The sequence below is a fragment of the Pleurodeles waltl genome, chromosome 7 (assembly GCF_031143425.1).
Source record: "Pleurodeles waltl isolate 20211129_DDA chromosome 7, aPleWal1.hap1.20221129, whole genome shotgun sequence".
In the NCBI taxonomy this organism is placed as follows: Eukaryota; Metazoa; Chordata; class Amphibia; order Caudata; family Salamandridae; genus Pleurodeles; species Pleurodeles waltl.
In genome coordinates this window covers 1,419,272,100-1,419,296,455 of record NC_090446.1, presented here as the reverse complement: position 1 = coordinate 1,419,296,455, position 24,356 = coordinate 1,419,272,100, and the positions used below count along the sequence as shown (strand labels likewise).

At 42.0% G+C, this 24,356-nt stretch overlaps 1 protein-coding gene across 1 annotated transcript in view; it reads right to left on the bottom strand.

Moving 5' to 3' along the window:
* Positions 1-1,902: 1,902 nt before the first annotated feature.
* The window catches only part of LOC138246430 (serine protease inhibitor swm-1-like), a 37,753-nt gene continuing 15,299 nt past the window's right edge, over positions 1,903-24,356 (bottom strand). The window contains exon 3 of the mRNA XM_069201040.1: positions 1,903-2,604. Coding sequence (XP_069057141.1) covers positions 2,237-2,604 — 368 coding nt within the window. The 3' untranslated portion in view covers positions 1,903-2,236. The remainder of the gene's footprint in view (positions 2,605-24,356) is intronic.

The window sequence follows — 24,356 nt, the reverse complement described above, 5'->3', positions numbered from 1 at the left end:
CACACCTCGAGATGGACATGCATCATTTGCTGGAAGAGTGAACGTCTCTGGTTTAGATGACAATGGCCTAACTCTGAGCTGAGCCTCAGAAGGGCAATGAGGTGCTTAATATTTACCAGTTAAACAAGATTAGTTATCTAGAATTGGTCAGGTACAGTTGGCCGAACAAAGTATAATCTAAACACCAACTCTTTTGATTTGGGGATACTAGGGAGGGCTTCTCCTGTTCATTCACGGCAACCTCCTAGTCAGGCAGTAGTTGTAGTGGCAAGGTGGAACCAGTTTGGATCCTGGCAGGGGGAATGAGTGCTAATCTAAGTAAGAGTGGCCAAAGAGCTGAGACACTCAGGCCTGGTGGTTGAGGAGCTCTGCAACATCGGGGGAGGACAATTTGACAGTAAGGAGAGAAAGAAGTGTTGCAAAAGGAGATTGCGCACTGCAGGACAATATTTATGATTCGGTAGCACATTTTCTCATATCACTAGCTCATGCACAGGATAATCTTGCAACTTGAGCCCAACTCCTCAGTACATTCCTGGGCCTGGGAAAACTCCACATGAAGAAGACTCCTCGATCCAGACCCCTGACTCAAGGACTCAAGTACTACTGAATCCTGCTGGCTCCATGGAACTGGAACTGCATTCGAGGAGGCAAATGTTTTGCCTTTTATTAGTCTGCTTCAGTAGCACAAAAAGAAGGACTCCTACAGGAGCTCTAGGAGAAGGGAGACTTGGAGCCTGGAAGCCGCCCTGTGGAGCTGGGGCGTGCATGGCTATTCAGAAGAAACCTTACTAACAGTTGGAGAACAAGGGAGATTTCTCTATTTCCAGAGGACTGAGTCCGGGTGCTCAGGCTTGCTGAGGAGGACTGTATTTTAGGCAGGCAACAAAGCCAGGTTCATCTTCCATATGAGCTTTTTATAGCACTGAAAGCAGGTATGATGGAACCTTGTAATCTTGAAACGCTGCCTGGCAATAGCTTCCAGCCTTGCCTCACTGGAGGATTTCGACAAGGACTGGGGTGAGGCTGCAAAGCTATATGACTGATGAACCACTCTCAGTATCCAGCCAATGCAGCTTTGTTCTTGCTCTGAACTTTTTGCACCCAAACCAACATTGATGATGACACATCCGAGGTCCAGGTGCCCTCACCAGGCATGGCCTCGGACCTTGCCCTGCTGAAAATGTTGACCTTGCTTTGCTGAACGTTTTTTTCTTCTAGTTCAGAGTCAGAAGGTAAAAACGTTGACTGTGATGACTCTCTTGGTGTATTTGACCTCTGCTTCATTGTGGTTGGCCTGACATTTCACATGGGAACGTTTGTTTTCAAAACAGCTTTACCTTTTCTACCATCATTTTGCCTTAAAACGTCTTATCTATGGTTTCCTTCAATGTAGTTTTATGATCTTGTAGTCCCTTTGTTCATTTAAAATGTTCTACTATTCTAAATTTGTGTAAGAATTTTATTGCATATGTTCTTTACTTCGAAATTGTTAGTACTGCTTGAAGTTAACATGCACATCTCTGGGGAGTGCCAGTTGTATAGCTACACAGGGTTGAGTAAAGTTTCTCTCAGAACTGTTCTTTTGACATAACTGGATTGCGGCTGTTAAATTAGTAGGGGTCACTCTCTCCCAAAGCATCCCAATTTCTGACAAGAACATAATTGCGAGTATAGGTAAAGTCCATGGAAGGTTAAGGGAACCTTGACTCTTCCCTGGAAGGCTAGGAGAACATAGACTTGTCTACAGAAGCTGGCCTGCAAAATAAAGAGGGCTAACAGGTCACATCCAACTCACTTTCTCTGACGAATCACAGAAGAACCTGAATAAGGTGATGCCTGTAATAAGCCAACAAAACAACAAAACAGTTAAAGAAACAACTAACAAAGTATCACAATATATTCTTGACAAAAGTAGAATACTTTAATAAGCAGATAATATGATACATATTGGAGAAGGTATTCCCATGGTAGGATAAAGAGGAAAATGTCCTATTGAAGAAAAAATGTGAAAATGCAATGCAAGACAATACTTATGAAAATAAAAAGCTGCTAAAATGTTCATAGTGTCTAGACTATGGCGATGATAGACGTAAAATGAGAGAAGCAACGTTAGTGGATTGGATTATTTGTATTGATGTTCTGCAAACCATTCAGATCAGCAACTAAAAGGCAGTTAATTATAAAAGTACACCTCAGTGATTTGGACTGACAGCTGAGTTTCATTCTATGTGTTTCAGGTGCACTTTTCCTTGGGCACACATATGCGATCTTGAATAGAGCGGTACACATAGCCCTTATTGCAGACGCACCAGGGGTCACATCTTTGTGGTCTGCTGGAGGTCTCTTCTGGCTTCTCACAGGTTGCATGAGGATTTGGTGGACACGGTTCGTAATGCATGAGGTCTGGGCACTTAACCTGGCACTGGTCATAGCGCACACACTCCTTCTTTTCACTGGTTTTAAAAATATAACCCTCATTGCATTCACAGCCCATTATGCAGATTTTTGTGCAGGTAGAGCTGCGTATTTGGTTGAGTTCCTCACAGGTTGCTCGGCAGGTCCTCTGGCACCGAACTGAGCTATTGGCTGGGCAGACGGCATCTGTTGAGAGACAAAAACTGCAGTTTAAGTATGATTTGTAGCACAGATGTGATAGCTCCTTTTTCTGTATACCACACTCTATTTCCTTTCCCTATCACATTATCATTCTTTCATCCTTGTTTGGACACTGTTTACCAGAAAGTAGTTTTCCGCATTGTACTTTGAAGCCTTCTTTATAAACCCACTTTCCTCTATATCTTTCATTATCTGACACTTGGGGGCAAATTTAAAAGAAAATGGCACATCATCACTGATGCACCAGTTTTCTTGTGTCGCCCCTGCCCCACCTAACTACACCAAGGGTGCTCTGTATTTACAATACAGTGCACTATGGCAGACACCAGGCCTTGCATCAAAAATGTTGACATCAGTGAAGGGAGGGCCATTGGTTTCAATTGGTGCATTATCCTGAAAAGGCATTAAAGATGATAGCAAACATTGTGCAATGAAATCTTGTAGATTTCGATGCACCATTTTTTTGGGCCTCCCAGCTCTGGAACTCCCTCCTTGCATACATTATGCCCGGAATAGGCATAATGTGGTGCAATGGATTGCAAAATGACACAATGCATTCATTGCCCCACTATGTAAATATGGCGTGGCAAAAATGCCTCTGTAATGCCACATTAGTGTGATGATGCTAATGTGGTGCAGGGTGGCACTAGGGGTTTGTAAATCTGCCCCTTAGGTCTTTGGTCACACTATATCATTCTCATAGCACATGTGCAGACTAGTTTTTTCTTTGAAGATTTAGGGCCAGATTTAAGAAAAGTGGTGCTACAATACAAGTAGTGTCACTTTTCTTGCAGCCCCTTGCACCACACTGCCGCTACCATGTGCGCACTGTATTTAATCTACAACGTACCATGGTGCAGGGTAGGGGCAATAGCGTCAACATTTTTGACGCTGTTGTTGTACTTTTCAGGACAAGCGTTTTGTTGTGCTTTTTAGCACAAAAAAAGTTGGTGCTAAGCCTGAAAAGTACAGAGGCCCATTTTAAACTTTTTTTAACACTGCCTCTGTGAAGGCTTTAAAAAAGCAGCTAAAAATGTCACAGTGGAATCTCATAGATTCCACTGCGCCACTTTTGCTGTCCCCCTAACGTGGGGATGCCCCCCTTGCATACATTATGCCTGGCACAGGTATAATGTTGTGCAAGGAGTTACAAAGTGGCACAATGTATGCATTGCGCCATTTTGGAAATCTGGCACAGCGAATGTGGCCTCAATGAGCCACATTGGCATTAAAAAATGACACTAATGTGGAGCAAGGCGGCGCTAGGCCCTCTTATATCTGGGCCTTAAATTGATAGCTGCAGATTGATTGACGTCAAACCAGCAAGCCTCGGCTGCATAGAAACTTAGAAAGGCATTTTGTTGGCAACGGCAATCACGGTAGGCAAAGAGACTCAAATGAAGCAGGGTGACTCCTCAGGAAGCTTAATTTATCCTCAAATCATGACCACAAGTTAATAAGAGATTATAAAAAAAGTAAAACGACTAAAAGATGGTTACATTGATATATACAGCTAGGCCAAAAATCAAACATTGTGAGGGCAGCATGGATTACATTTTATCACAGGTTAGCATCTCACCCAGAAACATTTCCCTATCGATTATGCCTCTATATATAAAATTCTCTTTCTTTTCTTCCCCTTTCTCTCCCCTCCCTCCTTCTTAAGCTCCACTTATAATCAGTTTAGCATGTTGGTGTCTCTTTTGTGAGATGCCCTGTCAGGCGAGACTGAAGACATACCTTGTTGGCGTCTCAATAAATCTAGAATTTACCTCCTCCCTGTGTTGATCGTCCTTCACTGGCGACGAGGAAGGGATGCTGCTCAAAGGGCAGCGGCGTGTGTTCTCCTTTGAGGTTATGAATTCTCGCCTCCAGACCTGCTCGGATCTGTATTGTAAGACTGACTGTTGCACAGTGGCAGTAGAAGACTGATTCATGTGAGGGTGAGCTCTACGAGTCTCATAGCGTGCCTCTATTGCAGCGACCGAGGTACTGTACATTTATCCAGGGTTTCTGTACAGCTTATTACCGAATTTTCCCACAGTGTCTATTTTGAGTGTAAACATTCGTGTTACGACAGTGCCTATGCCACTGGGTCATTAAACTAAAGAAGGCATAGCTCTTGGCCCTACACTCCTCAGTTTGAGCAGTGCTCCTGGCTTTAACACAGACCTGGACCCGGTTCCCCATCCAGTTTCCCCTCAGAGTAAATGTCACTCTGGGCTTGAACTCGTTTCTGCTGTCTTTGAAACTATATTGTGGTGAACTGTCCCAGATCTGCATTGGGTGGAATTTTGAGCAGCCCATCACTCAATGAGTGGTGCCCTTTCAAAAACTCTCACTGAGGTAGTACCTCTCATTGCCTCCTAAGTGTTTTTTTAGTGCTGTGAGGCGGTTTGAGGACTCTCGTTTCCCCAGTCGAATGGCAGTAGTAACTCCTACGACTCTTGAGAAGTATTTGCTGGTATGAAGACCCTTGCTCCTCAGGAGGTCTACTGCACTCCTGAGTGCCATCTACAGGATTCCAACAGCCCTCCTTGTGATATCGGCTGTGTGAGGAGCCTTCAGTGCTTCCAGGCACTTTATAGCACTTTACCTTTTTGACAATATTACTCATAGTACATGTTTGAGATTACAATTGTAGTGTATATGCACAAAGGTTTTCAGTACATAAATATACCTGTGTTGTTAATTGTGCTAAATTGCTTTACATCCCTTATACTATTACTCTACTCTGGTCACTGAATCCTTTTTAATGGCTTCTGCCAGCTAGAACCAGCCTCTGCCTTTCCTAAATGATATTCGTAATCCTGAGCTACCATGGGAACGATGGATAAAGATTTGTGAATCTTATCTAATAGCAAAAAAGGAAAAACATTAACTCCTGTATGCCAACAGCATATACTGCTAAATAATTGTGGCATGCAGAGTAAAAAATACTTTCATAAATATAGTAGATGAAGTAGGGGAGGCAAAACTGGATGTCTACCAGGCTATATTGGAAATGTTGGGAGAACAATTTTAGTGAAAAAAATCAATGTAGTACTAGAGAGGCATAAATTCTTCAGCAGAACCCAGGGTAAATGTGCACAGGTTACAAACAATGTTTCTGTTCTTAGATTCTTCTCTACTACTTGTGATTTTGAACATTCACTCATTAGAGATCAATTTGTCATATAACCCAGTGACTATACAATTAAAGAGAATGTATTTGGCCCGTGAGAAATGGGGTTTCTGGTTACCTGGGGTATGAGCAGTGGTTGAGCAGCAACCACAGTCCTTGTCAGTGTGAGGTACAAGCTAGCCCTAAATCAATCTGTGCGCAAACATCCAGTAGACTTGGCACAGAGCAGTCAGGCTTACTAAGTTATAAATATAGTACTTTTTTAAATAAATAAAGCAAGACCAATCTGACAAAAATCTAATTAGTAGAACTAGAGATAGTCAGGCCCATATTTATACTTTTCTTAGAGCTGCATTTGCACCGCTTTTTGGCACAAAGGCGGCACAAACTTACAAAATACAATTGTATTTTGTAAGTTTGCGCAGCTTTTGCATAAAAAAATTACGCAAATGCGGCGCTAAAAAAGTATAAAAATGAGCCTCAGTTTTAAAGATTTTAGTGACAATAGTGCCAAAAAGCACAAAGAGACGACTATGAATATTTGGTAGCCACGAACCAGGACAAAGACGCAAGTTCTGGCTGACTGCAATGGACTATGGGCCAGCTACAGGGACCCAGTTAGGCCCACTGGACATGGTAAGTTAAATCCTGGTTTGCGGAGCATTGCAATTGTCTGCGGCGAAGATGTATAACACAGCTGAAGCGATGCGTCGGTACTGAGATGCGGTGAGGCTGCAATGCGAGAGCCTGCATTGTTTATCGAGGGACGCATCAACAGGGCTTACAAAGCAAGGTCTAGTGTTGAGGAAGCAGTGCACAATTGGGGTGACATGTCAGTGCCGAAGAACTGCAAGACTGTGATGTGGAGTCCAGTATCATTGTCGAGACAGCACTAGATGAGAATGTAAGGGCCTGCACCGAGGATGCGTCGTACAGTCGGGGTGATGGTGCAATGCAATGTGAGTCTTTGCAATGGGTCCAATCCATGCAGCAGCAGTGATGACTTGGTTCTGCACGGGTTTGCAACATACAGCAGAAGAAATGTGTCAGTTCTGATGGTATCACAGAGGCTGCAACAGCACCATAAGTACACTTTGAATGGCCCAGAACTAGACTGGCACCACTTGGAAGGGTAGACTCACAGATGGCAGAGTCCAGGTGCAGATGCAAGTTTGTTGGAAGCCTGTCATGTCACTGAGCCTTCAGATCAGGATGCCAGCCTACTAGCCCTTGGAGTCACTTTGGGTTCTGGGTTGAAGAGATAAAGGCCAAGTCCTTCTGACCCGGGGGAGAGGGCAGCAGACATCAGATCATCACAGCAGGGTAGCAGCTGCTTAAGAGCTGCATTCCAGCAGAGTAGAAGTCTGTTCAGCAGCACAGCAGGCCTTCTTCCTGGCAAAATATCCACAGGACCAGAAGTATACTGAAGAATTAGTGTCTGAGGTCCAGTATTTATACCTAGTTGCACATTTGAAGTGGGGAGAAGCTTCTAGAGGTATGCTGATGAAGTGCAAAGATGTCCTGCCTTCCTCACGCTGGCTTCAGACTAACTAGAGAGGGCATGCAACCATTTGTGCTTAAGACAGGACACAGCCTATTCAAGTGTAAGTGGGGCTGGGCTCAGCCTCTGCCTCCCATCCTGGCAGTGATGGCCCATCGAGTCACATCAAAGCTCCCCATTGTGTGTGGCTGTCTAGTAGGAAGACACAAAGCTCAACTGTCACCCATACCTAGTCATGTGTCCAAGAGATGCGCTGCAGGCATCAAACGGCTAATCCAAGAAGATGCCAACATTCTAAAAGTAGCATTTTCAGAATTGTAATTTAAAATCCAACTACACCATAATTTATGATTTTAAATTGTAATTCCAGCGACACGAAACAGGGAGGAGTTACCTGTTTCTATTTAGATATTGCACATATTAAATATAATGAGGCAATTCCAATGGTGTCTTATAGGAGAGCTGGTCTTAGAGTAGCTAAAATTAAGAGTTTTTCACAACCAGGACCTGTAAAACTTGAAAGTACATGTCCAACTTTTCAAATACATACCACCCGGTGCTTAAGGCTGTCCAGGGCTTACCTTAGGGGTGACTAAAATGTACTGAAAAGCAAGATTGGGACTGGCAAAAGGTTTATTTTTCCAGGTCAAATTGTCAGTTTAAAACTGTACTTATAGTCTACAATGGCAGGCCTGAGACATGTTTAAAGGGCTACTTGAGTGGCTGGCACAATGAGTGCTAAAGGCCCACTAGTAGCATGTATTTACAGGCCCTGGGTACATATATACCACTTTACTACAGACTTACAAATACATTAAATATGCCAACTGGGAATAAGCCAATGTTACCATGATTAAAGGAGACAGCGCAAGCAATGGTTAACAGTGGTAAAGTGTGCAGTGTACTAAGGCCAGCTAAACCAAAGTCAGCAGAAACAGGAGGTCTGTAGGCAAAAAGTTAGGGGAAAACCCCACCAAGGATCCCAGGTCTAACACACCCCTTATACCAATTTTGCAGGGTCCTTTGACATTGCTAATCTTGTTGAGCTCACTGCTACAGAGCATGGTGGATAATCTTACCAATGCTAAAGAGGTGTGTAAAATAGGAGAAGTACATGTGCAAAAGTTGAAAGTACAGTCACAGAAACTTAAATGTTTTAAGTGTGGAAACAGTAATCACCTAGGGAATAACTCCAAATGTCCTGCACGAGGTGATGTGAAAAAAATACAACAGAAGTGGCCATATTGCTAAGGTTTGTAGAGAACCAGAAACATACATGTTCCTGTTATTATATCAGGAGAAAAAAAAGAAAGAGGCAAAACAGTCTTCCAAGTGAACTTGAAAAATGATAGTAAAGTGACATACCGTACTTGTGGCATTATTCTTGATGGTGTTACTACCAATGTATTTACTGACTCGTGCTTTTCTAATACATTAATAGACAGGATGATGATTCATACGAAATATTCAGTAAAGACATACACTCTAGAACCATCTGACAGAAACTCAGGTGAATACAACAAAGACCTATATCATTAAACTAAATCTTAAGCATGCACATATCCATTAAGGCTAGGTCTACGGTTGGAAAAGTCTAGATAACAAAACAAGGTTCAAATCTACTGGGTTGGAACCATCAAACAGATCTGGGCATTTTTCTTGACCCACCCAAACAACAAAGGACAGGTGGTGTTGATTGAATGGTCTATTGCAGGTAGGAATGTGTGTGATGAATTCCCCAAAGTATTCTCTGAAAAGTTAAGTGAAAGTCTGACACAGTTCTTGTGGAGAATAAAGTACTTTCTATTCCCTTGCTTATGAGGGATAACCTAAACAGAGAATTAAATACACTAGAAATGCAGGAGGTTACAGAAAAAAGCAAGTGCTTGGCATGAATTGCCCCAATAGGCATCACAACTAAGAACAAGGAGGGCAAAATATGTTATTGTGAGACTTAAGGTACTTAAATCCCAACATATGGATGGATAGGCATCCTCTACCGAAAATCAACAAAATGTTGAATGTTATAAATGATGGTAAGTTTTGCAGTAGAAAATATTACTATGTAGTACTATGTCCAAAGCCTATGGGCCAGATGTACAAAGCCCTATTGCATTTCTTAATGGTCCAAATCAGTATTTTGGACTGTTAAGAAATGCAAAATGGCCTTTTTATACGTACAAAGGCCTTAAAGAAATCACAAACTGCGATTTCTACCTTATAGAAATCACTTTTTGTGATTCCCAGAATAGGAAATAGGGATTTCCTATTTTTGATTCCCATTTTGATGTACAAAGTATTTCCTAAATGTGACTAGGGCATTTGGGAGATGCAATTACCACAGACTTGAAATCGGTGGTAACCAGGTGCAATTTAAAAAAAATCATTCCATGGTGTTTTTTAAAAATTACAATAGAGCATACACATGACGCTTAGGCATACGTGTGCTCTACAGGTGTACCCCTATTTTTGGGGTACACCCTTTGCCATCCCTGGTTTTGCATTTTCTAAATAGCAATTTCCCAATAAGAAATCACAATGTAGGAAATGCAAAACCAGTCCATTGACTAAAATGCAATGGGATTTCTTAATACCGATTTCCTAATAGCGATTTCGACTTTGTAGGAATCGCTATAGGAAATCAGTATCTCTGTACAAAGCATTTTGCATTTCCTAAATAGCTATTCCTATGATGTTGCTAATTAAGAAATGCAAAATTGCATTTTTGAACATCTGGCCCTAAATCTGCTACATCTTTTACCACTCTTTTCAAACACATAGATTCAATAGGACACCTTTTGGATCAGTGGCTGCTGTATTCCAAAAAGTGATGCAGTATGAACTAAAAGATTTGCACTAGGTCATGTGTTTCCAAGATGATATCCTGATTTATGAGGCCCCAAAAATAACATAATAACAAACTAACAGAAGAAATACCTAACTTAAAAAAGCAGGACTGTTCACTAAGAAAGAAAAAATCTAAGATGGGTGTGACATTTGTTGAGTATCTCAAACACTCCATTCCACATGACGGGGTTAACCCCAGACTGAGTTTAGTTGATGTAGTAAGGAATGTACCAGCTCCTTCCTTCAGGGATAAAGTAAAATCATTTTTCAGGTTTCTTAGAGTCTATGTACAAATATGTGAGACTTTTTACAGATTTAGTTCACCCATTAAGATCCCTGTTCACAAAAGGCCCTCATTATACCATAACAATTTTAATAAAAAATGCAATTTTTAATGCCCCCAAAATAGGCAATTTCAATTTCAGTCTTAAAACTGTACCCACCACCAACACCAGTAACAAAGTCCTCAGGTTGCCTTATCTCAAAGCACTGAAGGAACAGAAAAAAATGTTTTTGCTTCTATACCCCTCAGAGATACTAAAGAAAATTACTCCACAGTGGAAAAATAAGTTTTAGCCTGCTTCTGTGCCATAAACCATTTCAAATTGTATCTTTGTGGATTGCCATTTCTCCTTAGAAGAGAACCCACAAATCTTTAGTCTTAGTCATAGCCATATTGCAAAATTGATTTTAGGCTTACAAGAATACAGTTTCAGGACGGAATGTGTTTCTACTGTCAAGAATTTTGGTAGACAATAACATACAAGATATCAGAGTACAGGCTGAATCTATGCTATTGGTGACTGTTCCATCAATTGTGATGTGAAAATGTATTAAGGATTTATCCATTTACCATGTGAAGACCCTGGTTTATGTCATGTTATGTGTAACTGTATAGCACATGACTCATTCGGAGGGTGCCCTGATTCTGATCATAAGCTGTATGTGTCGAGCCAGTGCCAGGGTTATGTGAAGAGTTCTTGCAGAATTAAATAACTAAAGAGGCTTAAGGAGTGGGGTGGGATAAGGCATTACCAACAGATCTGTTTCTGTGTACTCAGAAGGTGTGTGTGAGTGGCAGTTCCGCTGAGTGGAAATGTCTGATTAATTTGGGCAAATTTGTGGGTGTGGTCATTGTTCTGTAAGGCTTTGGATGTGTTATTTGAGGAGTTTGAAGAGTGATAATTTGCAGATTCGGAGCCAGTGGAGTTTTTTGAGGTGTGGGGTTATGTGAGTATGGGGTGGGATGTTTAGGGTGAGCCTGACAGCTGAGTTCTGTATGGCCTGGAGTCTTCTGGTCAATTGAGGGTTGATTACAACATAAAATGCATTGCTTTAGTCCAGCTTACTGGTGAGGAGGGCTTGGGTAACGGTTTTGCAAGAGTTGGTGGAGAACCAATTGAAGATCTTCTTGAACATCTTGAGTTTTTGAAAGCAGAAGATGGAGACTGCTTACACTTGTCTGGTCATGGTGAGTTCCCTGCTGATTACTTTTCAGAGGTTCTTTGCGTGGATTGTCCGGAGGGATGTGGGTCCGAGGTTATCATGCCACCAGGTGGAGTTGCAGAGCGAGATATCTTTTCCAAAGATTACTACTTCCATTTTGCCTGTGTTGAGATTGACAGAGTTGGTTTTCATCCATCTGGCAACTTCAGCTATGTAGATGGAGAAATTGGGGAGGATATTTGGGCCCTCATTCTGACCTTGGCGGGCGGCGGAGGCCGCCCGCCAAAGTCCCGCCGTCAGATTACCGTTCCGCGGTCGAAAGACCGCGGCGGTAATTCTGACTTTCCCGCTGGGCTGGCGGGCGGTCGCCTTCAGACCGCCCGCCAGCCCAGCGGGAAAGAGGCTTCCACGATGAAGCCGGCTCGGAATCGAGCCGGCGGAGTGGAAGCTGTGCGACGGGTGCAGTTGCACCCGTCGCGTATTTCACTGTCTGCACAGCAGACAGTGAAATACTTGTAGGGGCCCTCTTACGGGGGCCCCTGCAATGCCCATGCCAGTGGCATGGGCACTGCAGGGGCCCCCAGGGGCCCCGCGACCCCCCCTACCGCCATCCGGATCCCGGCGGTCCGACCGCCGGGATCTGGATGGCGGTAGGGGGGGTCGGAATCCCCGCGGCGGTGCAGCAAGCTGCGCCGCCGCGGAGGATTCAATGGGGCAGCGGTACACTGGCGGGACCCCGCCAGTGGTGCCGGTCCGACCGCGGCTTTACCGCCGCGGTCGGAATCCCCATTGGAGCACCGCCGGCCTGTCGGCGGTGCTCCCGCGGTCCTCCGCCCTGGCGGTCAAAGACCGCCAGGGTCAGAATGACCACCTTGGTGTTTTGTTGAAAGGGAGAATGAGAGCTGGGGGCCTTCAGCAAATGATATGATGTTGATTCTTGGGCACAGATGATGCACAGGAATAGTGTCATGTAGGTATTGAACAAGCTGGGGTAGCTCGGTTAGAGTGAGGATCTTTGTGGATCTGCACAGGTGAGATGGACTGCACCCAATTTTAAGGGGCCAAAGTCTACTGAGTTAGCTCATGCTAGTGGTAAACCCATTGCCAATACACAAATGGACATACTGTGATCTTATCACAACATGCCCAGTTCTGTTACAGGAATCTCACCATTTGCATCACTCAGGGGCATGAAACAGATCAAAACTCACACCCAGTTGGTTAAATGAGGGACAACAGGTTATAATTGAGAGATGCTGTCGAGAAAAGAGTTGTATTCCACCAAAATAAATACAACAATGGCATGAAAGACGGTAGGGTGTGAAAACTCTAAACTGGAGTGTCTGCTAATGGGTAGTATTAAAGAAACCTGTTGTGAGCCAAATCAATGTATTCTCAATACCTTCAAGGATATAACATGTAAAACCCGACATGGTGTTCCTAGAGAATGGGTAGAGATGGATCATGGATAGGTTGACCTGATGTCCTGCTCTTTTTAATTCCTTGGTGTGAACCCTCTACCCAGGGAAGTGCTCATTTAGACACTTCCACCACAAGGCAGGAAAATCGCTAGAATGTGTCACCCCTCAGTTTGGCAAATGAACTATAAAATATATTGGTCAGGGTCTAGTATGAATCCAATTGTTTCTTGCATGTAATGGTTTATATGGCTTGTATTTTCTCATTACCAAGGATTCTTATGTTGTTTTCGGACATGAAACATACCTTGTTTTCTTCTTGATAAAATTTAGACTTACCTCACACCTGTTTTGATCTTCCTCTAATAATCTGCTAACATCATGGGCTCATCAGAAAAACATATATTTTTAAACTATTCCTACTGTCTGGAGCTGCTGCCTTATCGATATAAGCAAAAGCCTAGTACAAGTTAAATACCTGTTTGACATCATGAATAGTTGGCCCTCCTCTTTACAGGTGACTTATGATTGACATACTACACAGAACTAATACATAAACAAAACTTGATGGTAAACGGCTATACAGCACATTAAAGAGATCAACATAATTTATGTGTCCAAACAATGCCAAAACCTATAACATAAAATGTAGATATCTCATAAATATGTTCCTGACTCAAAATAACAACATTTACATAATGCAATGTTAAGACTGTACATTGAAGAGTGGGAAATCAGTCATTGGAAGGGATCAATGTAGCTCCTGCTACAGAGCAGTCCGGAGCTTCCCCCCTCCTCTCTCTGCATTATTTCCTAAACATACAAAATATGTGGAAAATGCAGCCCTGACAGCTGACGTAGAAATCCTCCACCATATTTACTTGTGGTGCCTCACTAATGTCTACAACTTGTGTAAGAGCCCGTAGTGTCTCTGCATCCAACCATTAGCCTTTGGTAATAAATTGAATAACAACATTTCTTAACAAACTTTTAGTGTTTAATCCAAAGAGCTTGACGCCCGCAATGGGAGACTCCTGACATCATATTAATAGGATTTCATGACTCAATAAAACTTCCAAACTTCTTAAGTTTGATGCTCCCAGCCAGAACATACTTCAATTAAGGAATCAATCAAATGTTATTTATATGCATTACTGTTATCATCAGAGACTACTCCCACCGATGTCACAACTGGCAAAGTAAAGGTACCAACCTAGGGTACCTAGAAGCATGGCCAAAGGTTATAGTGACCTTGTAGTTAGATATTTGATTGAAGCATGAGCTAACATTTTTTTTTAAAAACCAAACCACTGAAATACACCAGGTACTGTTTAGACAAAAAGGATAACTTCTAACCATATCATTTACTGCTTATGACTTCACATACTACATCACCTATGACATGTTAAAAGTAAAAAAGGACAAACATGCCAGAATGTGGTTTGGGTATTTGTACAGGACTGGTTGGGGAGGTGGTGCTGGCCAAAGCTAAGTATAGCATCACTTTAACCTTTGTTTTCTTCAAGTGAATTTCAGGTTTATTTTTAAACAAGCTAATGTCATGGAACTTAACAACTATAAGGGCACTCTGTTTTTTGAGTGAATGTGTGTGTGTGTGTGTGTGTGTGTGTGTGTGTGTGTGTGAAGAACCACTGAAATGTACAAGTTATTGTGTGCAAAGCACGAAACTTACACCGAAACTCGTCAGCCAACATGCACATAACACTTAGTTGCAAATGACATTGGAAAAAAGTTCATGAATCAAGAGTTAAACATGTTGGGTGACAAAAGTTATGGGGGCGTTGTGAGTGTTCTATGCCATAAATAGTGAATTTCAGGGGTTTTGAAGGTTTATACCAAACTCACAGCTCAGTTATAAATTGTAGATTATTAAGGGAATTTCTAGCTTCAAATAATGTACTCTGTTCCCAAGCCCTGCTGTGCAAGACCTCCTCGCTAGCCCACAGCAGATGCCCAGCCCTCTGCAACACAACAGTCCCCACTGCTTACAGCCTTTGGCTCTCGACATCTCTGACATTTTGTCTCTGTCTCTCCTGCTGTTTTTCTGTTTTAAACTCCCTCTGACTTTCTGACTTTTTTGCGAGCCTTTTGCAAAGCTGTGAATTCTGTTTTCATAAACGTGGATAAAACCCCTGTTTGAACTCGAGGCTTGTGTGATGATGTTTGAACTCACAATTCACACACTGATTTGTCTGTTTTTTCTGGTGTGTTATTCGAGTTTGCAGTGACTCAGGGACTCCATTAGCACCATGTCTGGCAGCCCTCCTAATGATCCCTAAATGATGTGGAATATTTTATTCACTACATGAAAGTTCCAAAATGATATTTGACTCACGATTTTCAAGATGGCAAAAATATATTCTACAGAGCCCTCTCCAGTTGGTCAGCAAATAGCAAATGTGAGTGAAAAGAGTCTCAAATCTTTAAACAGGGGCAATACATACAATGGTTAGCCCTTTCAAGCCCACCTGCAATCTTTTTTTCAACTACTAAGTCTCAAAAGCCACTAAATTGATTTACACTAAACCAGCAAAAGCAAGCTTTCAAAGTCGTGTGTTTGTGCCAAGTTTTCCGTTCTGTGTTTTTGCTGTAGGTGTAAGCACAGTTTCTTATGGGAGTTAAAAGGAAAAACTTAATTTATTAATCCACTGTTAACTTTTCTCCCTCTTCAGATACAAGCATTAAAATGTGCATGCCTGCAGTAACTGACTACAGTGAACAATTGGAAATTGGTTACAATCCTGATCATTGGCTTAAAAGTGATAAGCAAATCAAAAAATGCATTTTCAATGGAAAAGGTAGGTTTGTAAAATGGTCCAATATTGCCATTGAAGGATTCTGGTGAAACATGAACCACAAGACCAAAGGCCCAGTAGTTTGTAACTGTAACCAGAAGCCAGATCGCAATCTAAGACCATATTGTAAATGATTACCGTTATGTATTTCTGTTTTACAGGTATATTTTTAGGGGCAGTTAGCGTGAAAAAGCTGTTTTCGTCAAACTGCAGCTAGCAATGGAGATTCTTTTTAGTTAGGAGATTTAACTTGTGTTTACTTTCTTAAATAAGTTGTTGATTAAAGAAAATGGGAAATGGTGATGCCAGGGGATTACGTAATTTCATCGCTGCAGCATTCACCACATAATTAGGGACGGCATTAATTTGCGCATAAATATCCACATATAAATGCAATTTTCAGGTTTTGCCAAAAGCATTGTTTCTAGCCATAGCATATACCACATAATTTGCAATTTTACCAAAAGTATTGCTTCTAGCCATAGAATTTACCACATAATTTTTGCACAAAAACGTAGATAAACGCTGCATAATGTGGTCCTCCATGCCACATAATCTTAAAATGCCCTGACAAAGTTAATGCACTACTCTGCAGAGCGGGTTGAGGGCTGTTAGATAGTAAAACTATTATGTTACAGGAGCATTTCCATGTGATTTAGTGACAACTTATTTTTTAAATTTTTTCATGTGTCAAACTTAATGTCCAAATAATTCTTACACTCTGGGGTATAATGTGTATAGGAAAGTAAATGACACTTGATACACATCAGTTGGTGACGAAGGTAAATGGTTGGCAGATGGAGTTTGTTATGTTGTGCTGTTATGTATTGTTGTATTATTGTGCTCTGATGCTGTGTTTTTACTATTTTGTTGTGTTCAGTCATGATTTTTGTTTGCTTTATTTTTACCTGTTGAATAATGTGTGCTCTTTTACAGTGCTGTTATAGAGTAATGTGATTTTGTTCTTCGGTATACTTTTAAGTTATGTTCGCATGCCATTTCACTGTGCTGTGGTGTGTTTCAAGTGTGTTATGTTTTAGCTTTCTCCTTGTGAAATCGATTGCTAACGTATATCTTAAAAGGGAGTTACATCCCACCTCCTTGCTTTCCTTGATTTTTATTGGTTATAGGATAGTTTTACTTTACTTCAGGTGTCTGAAATAGGACAACTCAGCTCTGAAGTGAAGAGGGTCTCATGTACAGACTATTTTAACTATGACTTTCACATATTGTGCTACGACGTGTGCGGTTCAGTTCATGGCGAATTACAGACATTATAATGAGATGTGGAGGGAGAAGGAACTGGTCCTGGGCAAAATTTAAATTTAAATTTAGCAGGTGAAATTTTGAAACTCAAGGTTTTTTTGAAAATTTAAAAATTACATAATTTTGTGGAAGATATTTTCTGCTGGGACCTGTGTTTTGTCAGTGTCTGTTGTGTTTTTTTTCAAGTATGTCTTTATATAAAAAAAAGTTGTGCAAGATACCAGCAAGCTACATTTCATGTAGCATTATTATTTTGCAACGTTTACATGACATGTCTTGGGACTAGTAGACAATTTCACACACCCTAGCAGAAAATGGAATTAAAGCAGTACTTGACAGCACAACATACATTTGTTTTCTTGTATTTGTATTATCAATATGCACTTCTCATAGCACATTAAGACATATTTATTTTACGCACAATTACAGTTTAAAGCACAGAGTGATACAGTGATTTACCATAATCAGTAGTTGTCTGAATAATGAAGCCAGGACTGCCCAGAGCAAGCTGAATGTGCTTTGCCATGTGAGTGGATGTGTAAGCCACATTTACGGCCAGATGTACAAAGCCCTTTTGCATTTCTAATGGTATGAATCGGTATTTCGGGCACTTAAGAAATGCAAAACGCCTTTTCTGATGTACTAAGGCCTTTAGGAAACCACAAATAGGGATTACCTATTTGCGATTCTATTTCGATGTACAAAGCATTTCCTAAATGCGATTTAGGCATTTAGGAAAATGCAATTACCATTGACTTGAATTCTATGGTAACCATGTGCAATTTGAAAAAAGCACCACAAAATGCTTTCTTTTTAATTGCAATAGGCTTTTTGCTCATTGCCATCCTTGGTTTTGCATTTCCTGAATGGTGATTTCCTTATAGGACCTTTGACATGAATGGAATGGGATTCCTTATTGCGATCCTAATAGTTATTACTACAAAGCATTTCCCATTTGCAGCTTGCTATCACTATTATTAAATCGGTATCTCTGTACATAGCATTTTCCATTTTCCAAAATAGCGATTTCTATGAAGTCGTTTTTTAGGAAATGCAAAATTGCATTTTAGTACATCTGGTCCATACTCACTGTGACAGTAAGATGCTGCTGCAAAATAACCTAACTGCAACACTGCACACATTCAAACTCATTATTTAAACCAAAAGTTATTAAAGGGGGCTTCTCCGTTTTTAATGTTATCATTGAGTTTGACAGAAAGGTATGTTAATAAATAATTTAACCTGGTGCTCAGGAAGTAATGGGCATGAGGTTTTGCAGTGTGTGCTGTTAGAAAATAGCATATATACTGAAAAACAGACTTTAAAGAAAATTATAGCTACATACTAACATTTATTAACAGCATAATAAAAAAAATATTCTAAAAAATGTGGTGTAAGGTATGTTCTGGTTATGATCAGAAGTCAAATAATTTCTGAAATTCGCCTGTTATGATGTGCTCCTATCATCACACGTATAGGATAGCACAGAATCTATCACCGATGGCTTCACTTTCCGCATCATATATTCTTAAACCTTGCTGTCCAGATGTGTTTATAAAAAGTGTGTAGATGGATTTTATAAGCAAAATAAATGAAAATACGCACACCACTCTGCTGTTCTAGTACAGCTCTGAGGGCCAAAAAATGTGAATGTTTAAGGAACGGCTGGAGGTCTTTACTAGAAAACAAAATAGAGAGGAGGAAGGGTACCAACGGTTATGCCTTATGATCAGTGTTCATTACACATGTTTGAATGTCATGGCCAATGTCCACTGGTTATGGTGTCCTAGGGGTGGTGTACTGGACTAGAAACCAGAAACAGCCTTGTAAACATTTTCAAACCAGCTCCTACTGCAGTAGGCTGCTACTTGAATGAGAGGATGTGGGCTTTCATAGTTGTGTCACAGCAGCCTATCCAGGTCAGAAATGAGCCCCATAGTCTGCAGCCACCTGGCAAATGTGAAAAGGGCAAAACCGCTCCCAGCTAGAGTGTGCATAACTAGCTGAGTAAATAGCAGGCGTTCATTCTCTGTGCTTTGTACCAACTGGTCATGGCTGTTTCTTGGATGGACACACCCCAAGGCAATCCCCAGATGGCAAGGGAGGTGCAATGACTTGGTGCATGTCATGATGGAAGACTGTACTGGAAGTGAGCCCAGATGGCTTACTGTAATAATGCTTCCAAAATTCTCTATTTCAGTTCTCTTGGTCAATAAAATGAGTAACATTGAGTTGGACAACAGTAAACATCCGTTATGTAGTGTGTAGAAACCCCCCAGAGGAACCTGCACTTTCCAAACATGCTATACATGTCCTACATCTATTACCCACTTTTCATGGCTCAAGTACATGTCCCGTGTGAACTGGGGGAGTGTCATACTAGCGAGGATAGAGGCCGTGGAGCCAAAGTGTGGCTCATTGTTATGTTTTTATCCCATAACAAACTTTCCATGGCTGTGGATTGCATTAAGTGGGCAACTGGGGCAAGAAACTAGGTTCAGCTAGTGACCAAATGCTCTGCCTTATTTACAGAAGTCTCTGGTCATTGCAATATCCACTCCATGTTGATAAAACTCTGTGTGATTTGGGATGGGTGTCCCCAAAGTTTACTATTTCCATATTCCACCTGTGTCTTGGCTCTCAGGTTATGAAAAGACTTTACAATAGGCAGTGCCTTCCTGAAGGATATGCACACCTGCAAATAGGGGCAAGATAACAAGGGTTAACAAAATGTACTTAATGTGCATCTGAGTACCACTCTACATGACCAAGGGCAGTCTGCACAGGTAATGACATGGTTGTTGCTACGGCCAATCAGTTTCCATGGAAGGCACTGCCAATGGTCTATTGTTTTTTGCAAATAAGAATTAGACATGTATAATCCATCCCAAAAACTGTAGTGGATGACTGGCTGGCCCAGGACATTTCAAAAGGCCTTCTTCTGTCCCTTATAATTTCTGAGCATTACTGAAGACTGTCCCCAGATGGTACTAGAGATAGAAGAATAGAAGCCAGCCATGACCACCAGACGTACCGTGCACCATGTGCCTCCGCGGTATAATGAGTTGGAGACCAAGTACAGTGAGTGCCAAAACGCCCAAGGCTGTAATCTGCTCACAGTAACCCATGGTTTGGCAAGGGTTTCATTGGGGCAGGGAGAGTGGGCATGATCAATATATCATGACAAAAGTAAATACATGCATTTTTGGTAAAGCTAAATGGTATCCTGAGCTCCACATGAACATCTTTCTTCATCTGAAGAGCTGGTAAGTTTGCTATCCAAAATCTAAATAACATCAAAAGTTCTGATGAGCCACCAAAATATGTCTTCCTAATGGAATGGTCATGAACTCATTCCTGATATCATCCCAAAGGCCAGAGTATGTATTGGTCATTTTCATTACTGTGAGTCCTATCATTTCTCGTCACTATCCTTACGGAGTGAGTGGGTCCCATTTCCAAGACAAGCATTCATGACTGCAAAAGCTTAAATATTTCTAAGCATAGTAACAATTTTCATAGTTTCATTCTAAAATATTCCACTTCAAATACAGCATTGTCCTGCCCCACATACTGCCTGTGCATGATTAACCATCAATGATACAATACACCGAAGGCAGCATGGTGGGAAATGCATGACTGTGTTGCACAAGGTCAATCTAAAAAATCAGGCCATTAAGACTGGTTCCACTTTCCTCATCACAGTGCTTACCGATTGAAGGTGTCCACACAAAGAAGTGTTGCAACATCAGTAAACATTAATTTAAAGTGCAAACTGAAAAATAAAAAAACAGCTAAAACTCCAACCCCTGCAACAGAAGTGTGCCAACGAGGAGCAGTCTATAATGGTATACAAAAGGAATGAGGAAACGCAGAGATGGACTACCTCAGATGTTGCTGAGTGACACCCTCTGGGCCTTTGCCTATGTTGCTGCTATGCCTCCAGTCATACCAATCATGTACCCCAGCTCAGAGAGGAACCTGGAGGACAGCATATGCATAACCAATGGCAGAACCTAGGGTCTGATTTACAGTTTGGCGGACAGGGTACTCCACCACATACAAGGCAGATCTTGGAAAGTGGTTTATTAGTAGGAGTTGGTAGGTACCCACCACTAGTAATAATGCCAAAATCACAATTTAAGGTCCAGTCAAGGTCTCAGTGAATTATTCCCCTGCTTAGCATTTGGTAGCTAGCAACGAATAGGCAGGCTTAACTTTAGAGACAGGTGTATAAAGCATTTAAAAGCACCAAATCATTAAATAAGTAAGACACAACACACAATAAACACCCAACACCAATTTATTAAAATAGGAAATATTTTGTGAGTAAAGTGACATCAAAAGGAATAAAATTCAAGGTAAGGACCCAGAGATATACATTTCTAAAGATTAAAAGTAAAACTAGTGCTTATAAGCAAATAGTGCTCAAAGAGTTAAAAAAGGTTGTGCTGGACCGGGACACAGTCAGGAGTTCCAGCCATCCGCGATGTAACACATTTACACTTACTTCCAGAAGTGTTTCTTGATGCAGAAGAGTGGTCCATAACCCCAATCGAAGGTTCTAGAATCTCTGAGTTGCTTCGTGGAATGTTGGGACTACAATTCCTACAATGCACTTAGCCAAATCCTTAAAGGTCAACTGAATGCTGTCCAGCTGGGCTCTTCTGGCAGGAGTTGATGCAGGTGACTCTTGGTAGCTCCTTTCTACCTGTTGCTTACAGGGAGTTCACTCCTGAATCCTTTAGAAGAAAGGCAAAATCCTTTTTGGGCTGAAGACTAAACTGTGCAGCAGGTGAAGTCCTTAAGAGTGAATTCCTCTCTTGTCCAGTCCAAGAATTCAGCAGGGCAGCCCTTCTTCTTGTACTTTCCAGTTGAGGTTCTTTGGGAGCCCACAACACGAATCCAAGGGTCTAGCAGGTTTGAGATTGTCCTTGGGATTTTGGGACTATGGGCCATATTTATACTTTTAGACGCAAAACTGCGGTAACGCAGTTTTGCGTAAAATTTTTTAACGCGAGCTAACCCCATTCCAATGCACCAGCCGGGCGTCATATTTATGGAATGACGCTAGCCTGCGCTGCTGCCTGGTTAGCGTAAAAAAAAATTACGCAAACCGGGCATTGCTGGTGTAGGGAATAATGGGGGTTGCCCTGTCAAAATATTGACGCTAACCTGACTCGCGTCATTTTATGATGCACAACCACCATGGAAATGACTCCTGTCTTAGCAAAGACAGGAGTCATGCCCCACTGCCCAATGGCAATGCCCAGTAGACTTCTGTCCCCTGGGCATGACCATTGGGCACAGTGGCATGTAGGGGGGCCCAAGTTAGGCCCCCCTATACCACCTAAAATATTATAAAAAATACTTGCCTCTACTTACCTGTACTTACCTGGGATGGGTCCCCCTATCCATGGGTAGGCGAGGGTGGCAGGGGGTGTCCTTGGGGGCAGGGGAGGGCACCTCTGGGCTCCTTCCGAGCCCACAGAACCCTTAACGCCTGCCCTGACCAGGCGTTAAAAAATGACGCAAATGCGGCTGCGCATCATTTTTTAAGGCCCGCCCCCTCCCGTGCGTCATTTTTGCATGGGCGTTCAAATAAGGCGCAAATGCCTTAGAGTCATTTTATGCGTGGAAACGCCTACCCTCCATCTCATTAACGCAAGGTAGGTGTCCACGCTATAAAATGACGCAAACTCTATGATTTTTTACGCTAGACGGGTCTAGCGTCAAAGTATAAATATGGAGTTAGCTTTGCGTCGGATTTGAGTAAAAAAAAATGACGCAAATCCGGCGCAAACAGAGTATAAATATGCCCCTATGTTTCTTGGAATGCACCTCACAACTCCTTAAAAGGAACGTGGAGACTGTTTAACTGTGGTCTTCTTGGTGGAGATGGTGCAGGTGGAGCTCTTTTAACCTGCTGCTTTCAGCGAGTCCACTCCTTCAATTCTTGCAGCCAGGCAAAGTCCTTAGGGCTGTAGTTCCACAGAGTCCAGTCCTTTGGGGTGTAGATCACCCTTCATCTTCTGGTAGTTGTAGACAGTGATCTGAGTTGCTCAGCAACTGTCCCATATTTTTCCATTGCTCCTGGGCTGGAAAGCAGGGGGGCACCCCTGACCAATGAGGTGCAGCATGCCACCCTCTAGGGTGACAACTTTGTGCTAAGTGTGGAAAGAATCAATCTCATGAAGCACTATTCTTCCAAAATCCAAGATGGGGAGATTCTCTCCTTGAGTTCAGGATCTGGTTAAGCCATCCCACTGGTGTGGTTTATTTCCCTCAACACCCCCCTCCATTACTTCTACTAATCTCTTTACGCGGTCTCCCATCTGGCTGGGGTGACAGGAAAAGGGGGTGAACCTGTGTCCTGTCCTAAGTGTCAGTTTCCATTTTAAGACCAGTTTGGCTACCCAGCCCCTTTCCTGCCTGTTGCTCTGCAGCATGCAGATCTCCACCCTCCAGATGTAACATTGTATCAATGCAGGCCACTTAACACCTCATTATGGCTGCGTGGCTCAGCTTGGAAGAGACTGGCCAATCAGAGATAGGCAGCTGGAGAGCTGGATTTTGGCTTACAGAAAGGAAAGTGCTATAGCTTATTTTCTGTCATTGTTATAATAAATCTAACAGTGGCAAATTGTTGGATTTAGTCTATTATTTTGAGTCCAACAATGGAAATTGTATCACATTTCAAGTGAAGGCTATACCTTCAATAACATTTTCCAATATTAGCTATGGAGTTCTACAGTGGGGACAAATGAAATCGGCATTTTCTCACCCACCAGGGCATATAAAACATCTTTTATCATGTCCCTACTTATAGTTACAAGGCACCCCACCCCAGGGGCACTTAGGGGAGACATTAAGGGTGACATATGCAAAAATAAGGTAGGTAGAGACTTTGGAGTTACCTTTAATTCCAAAGTCGAATTTGCATATAATTTACTTTTAAAAGCAGCCTGCAAAGCAGGACTGCCTTTAAAATGACACCAGGCACAACTGCAGTGCACACCTAAGTGCATTAAATCAACTGGGCCTATAACTCTCCATGCCCTATTATATACTAGTGACTAATAGGTAGGTTTTCATGGCAATTACAATTCTGCCTAATTTGCATATGCTTTAAATCAGAGCACAGGCCCCGGTTAGTAGAGCCCAGGGCACCCTAAGAGTCAGAAAACAAGTATCTAGTAGTCTCAAATGGGGGCAAAAAGTGGAGGGGGCACTGCAAAAAAGCATTGGACTTTGGTGGCCATGTCCACCAAACTAATGCTCCGCCCATGCTGCTGAGAGTTGGGGGGGACCATCATATT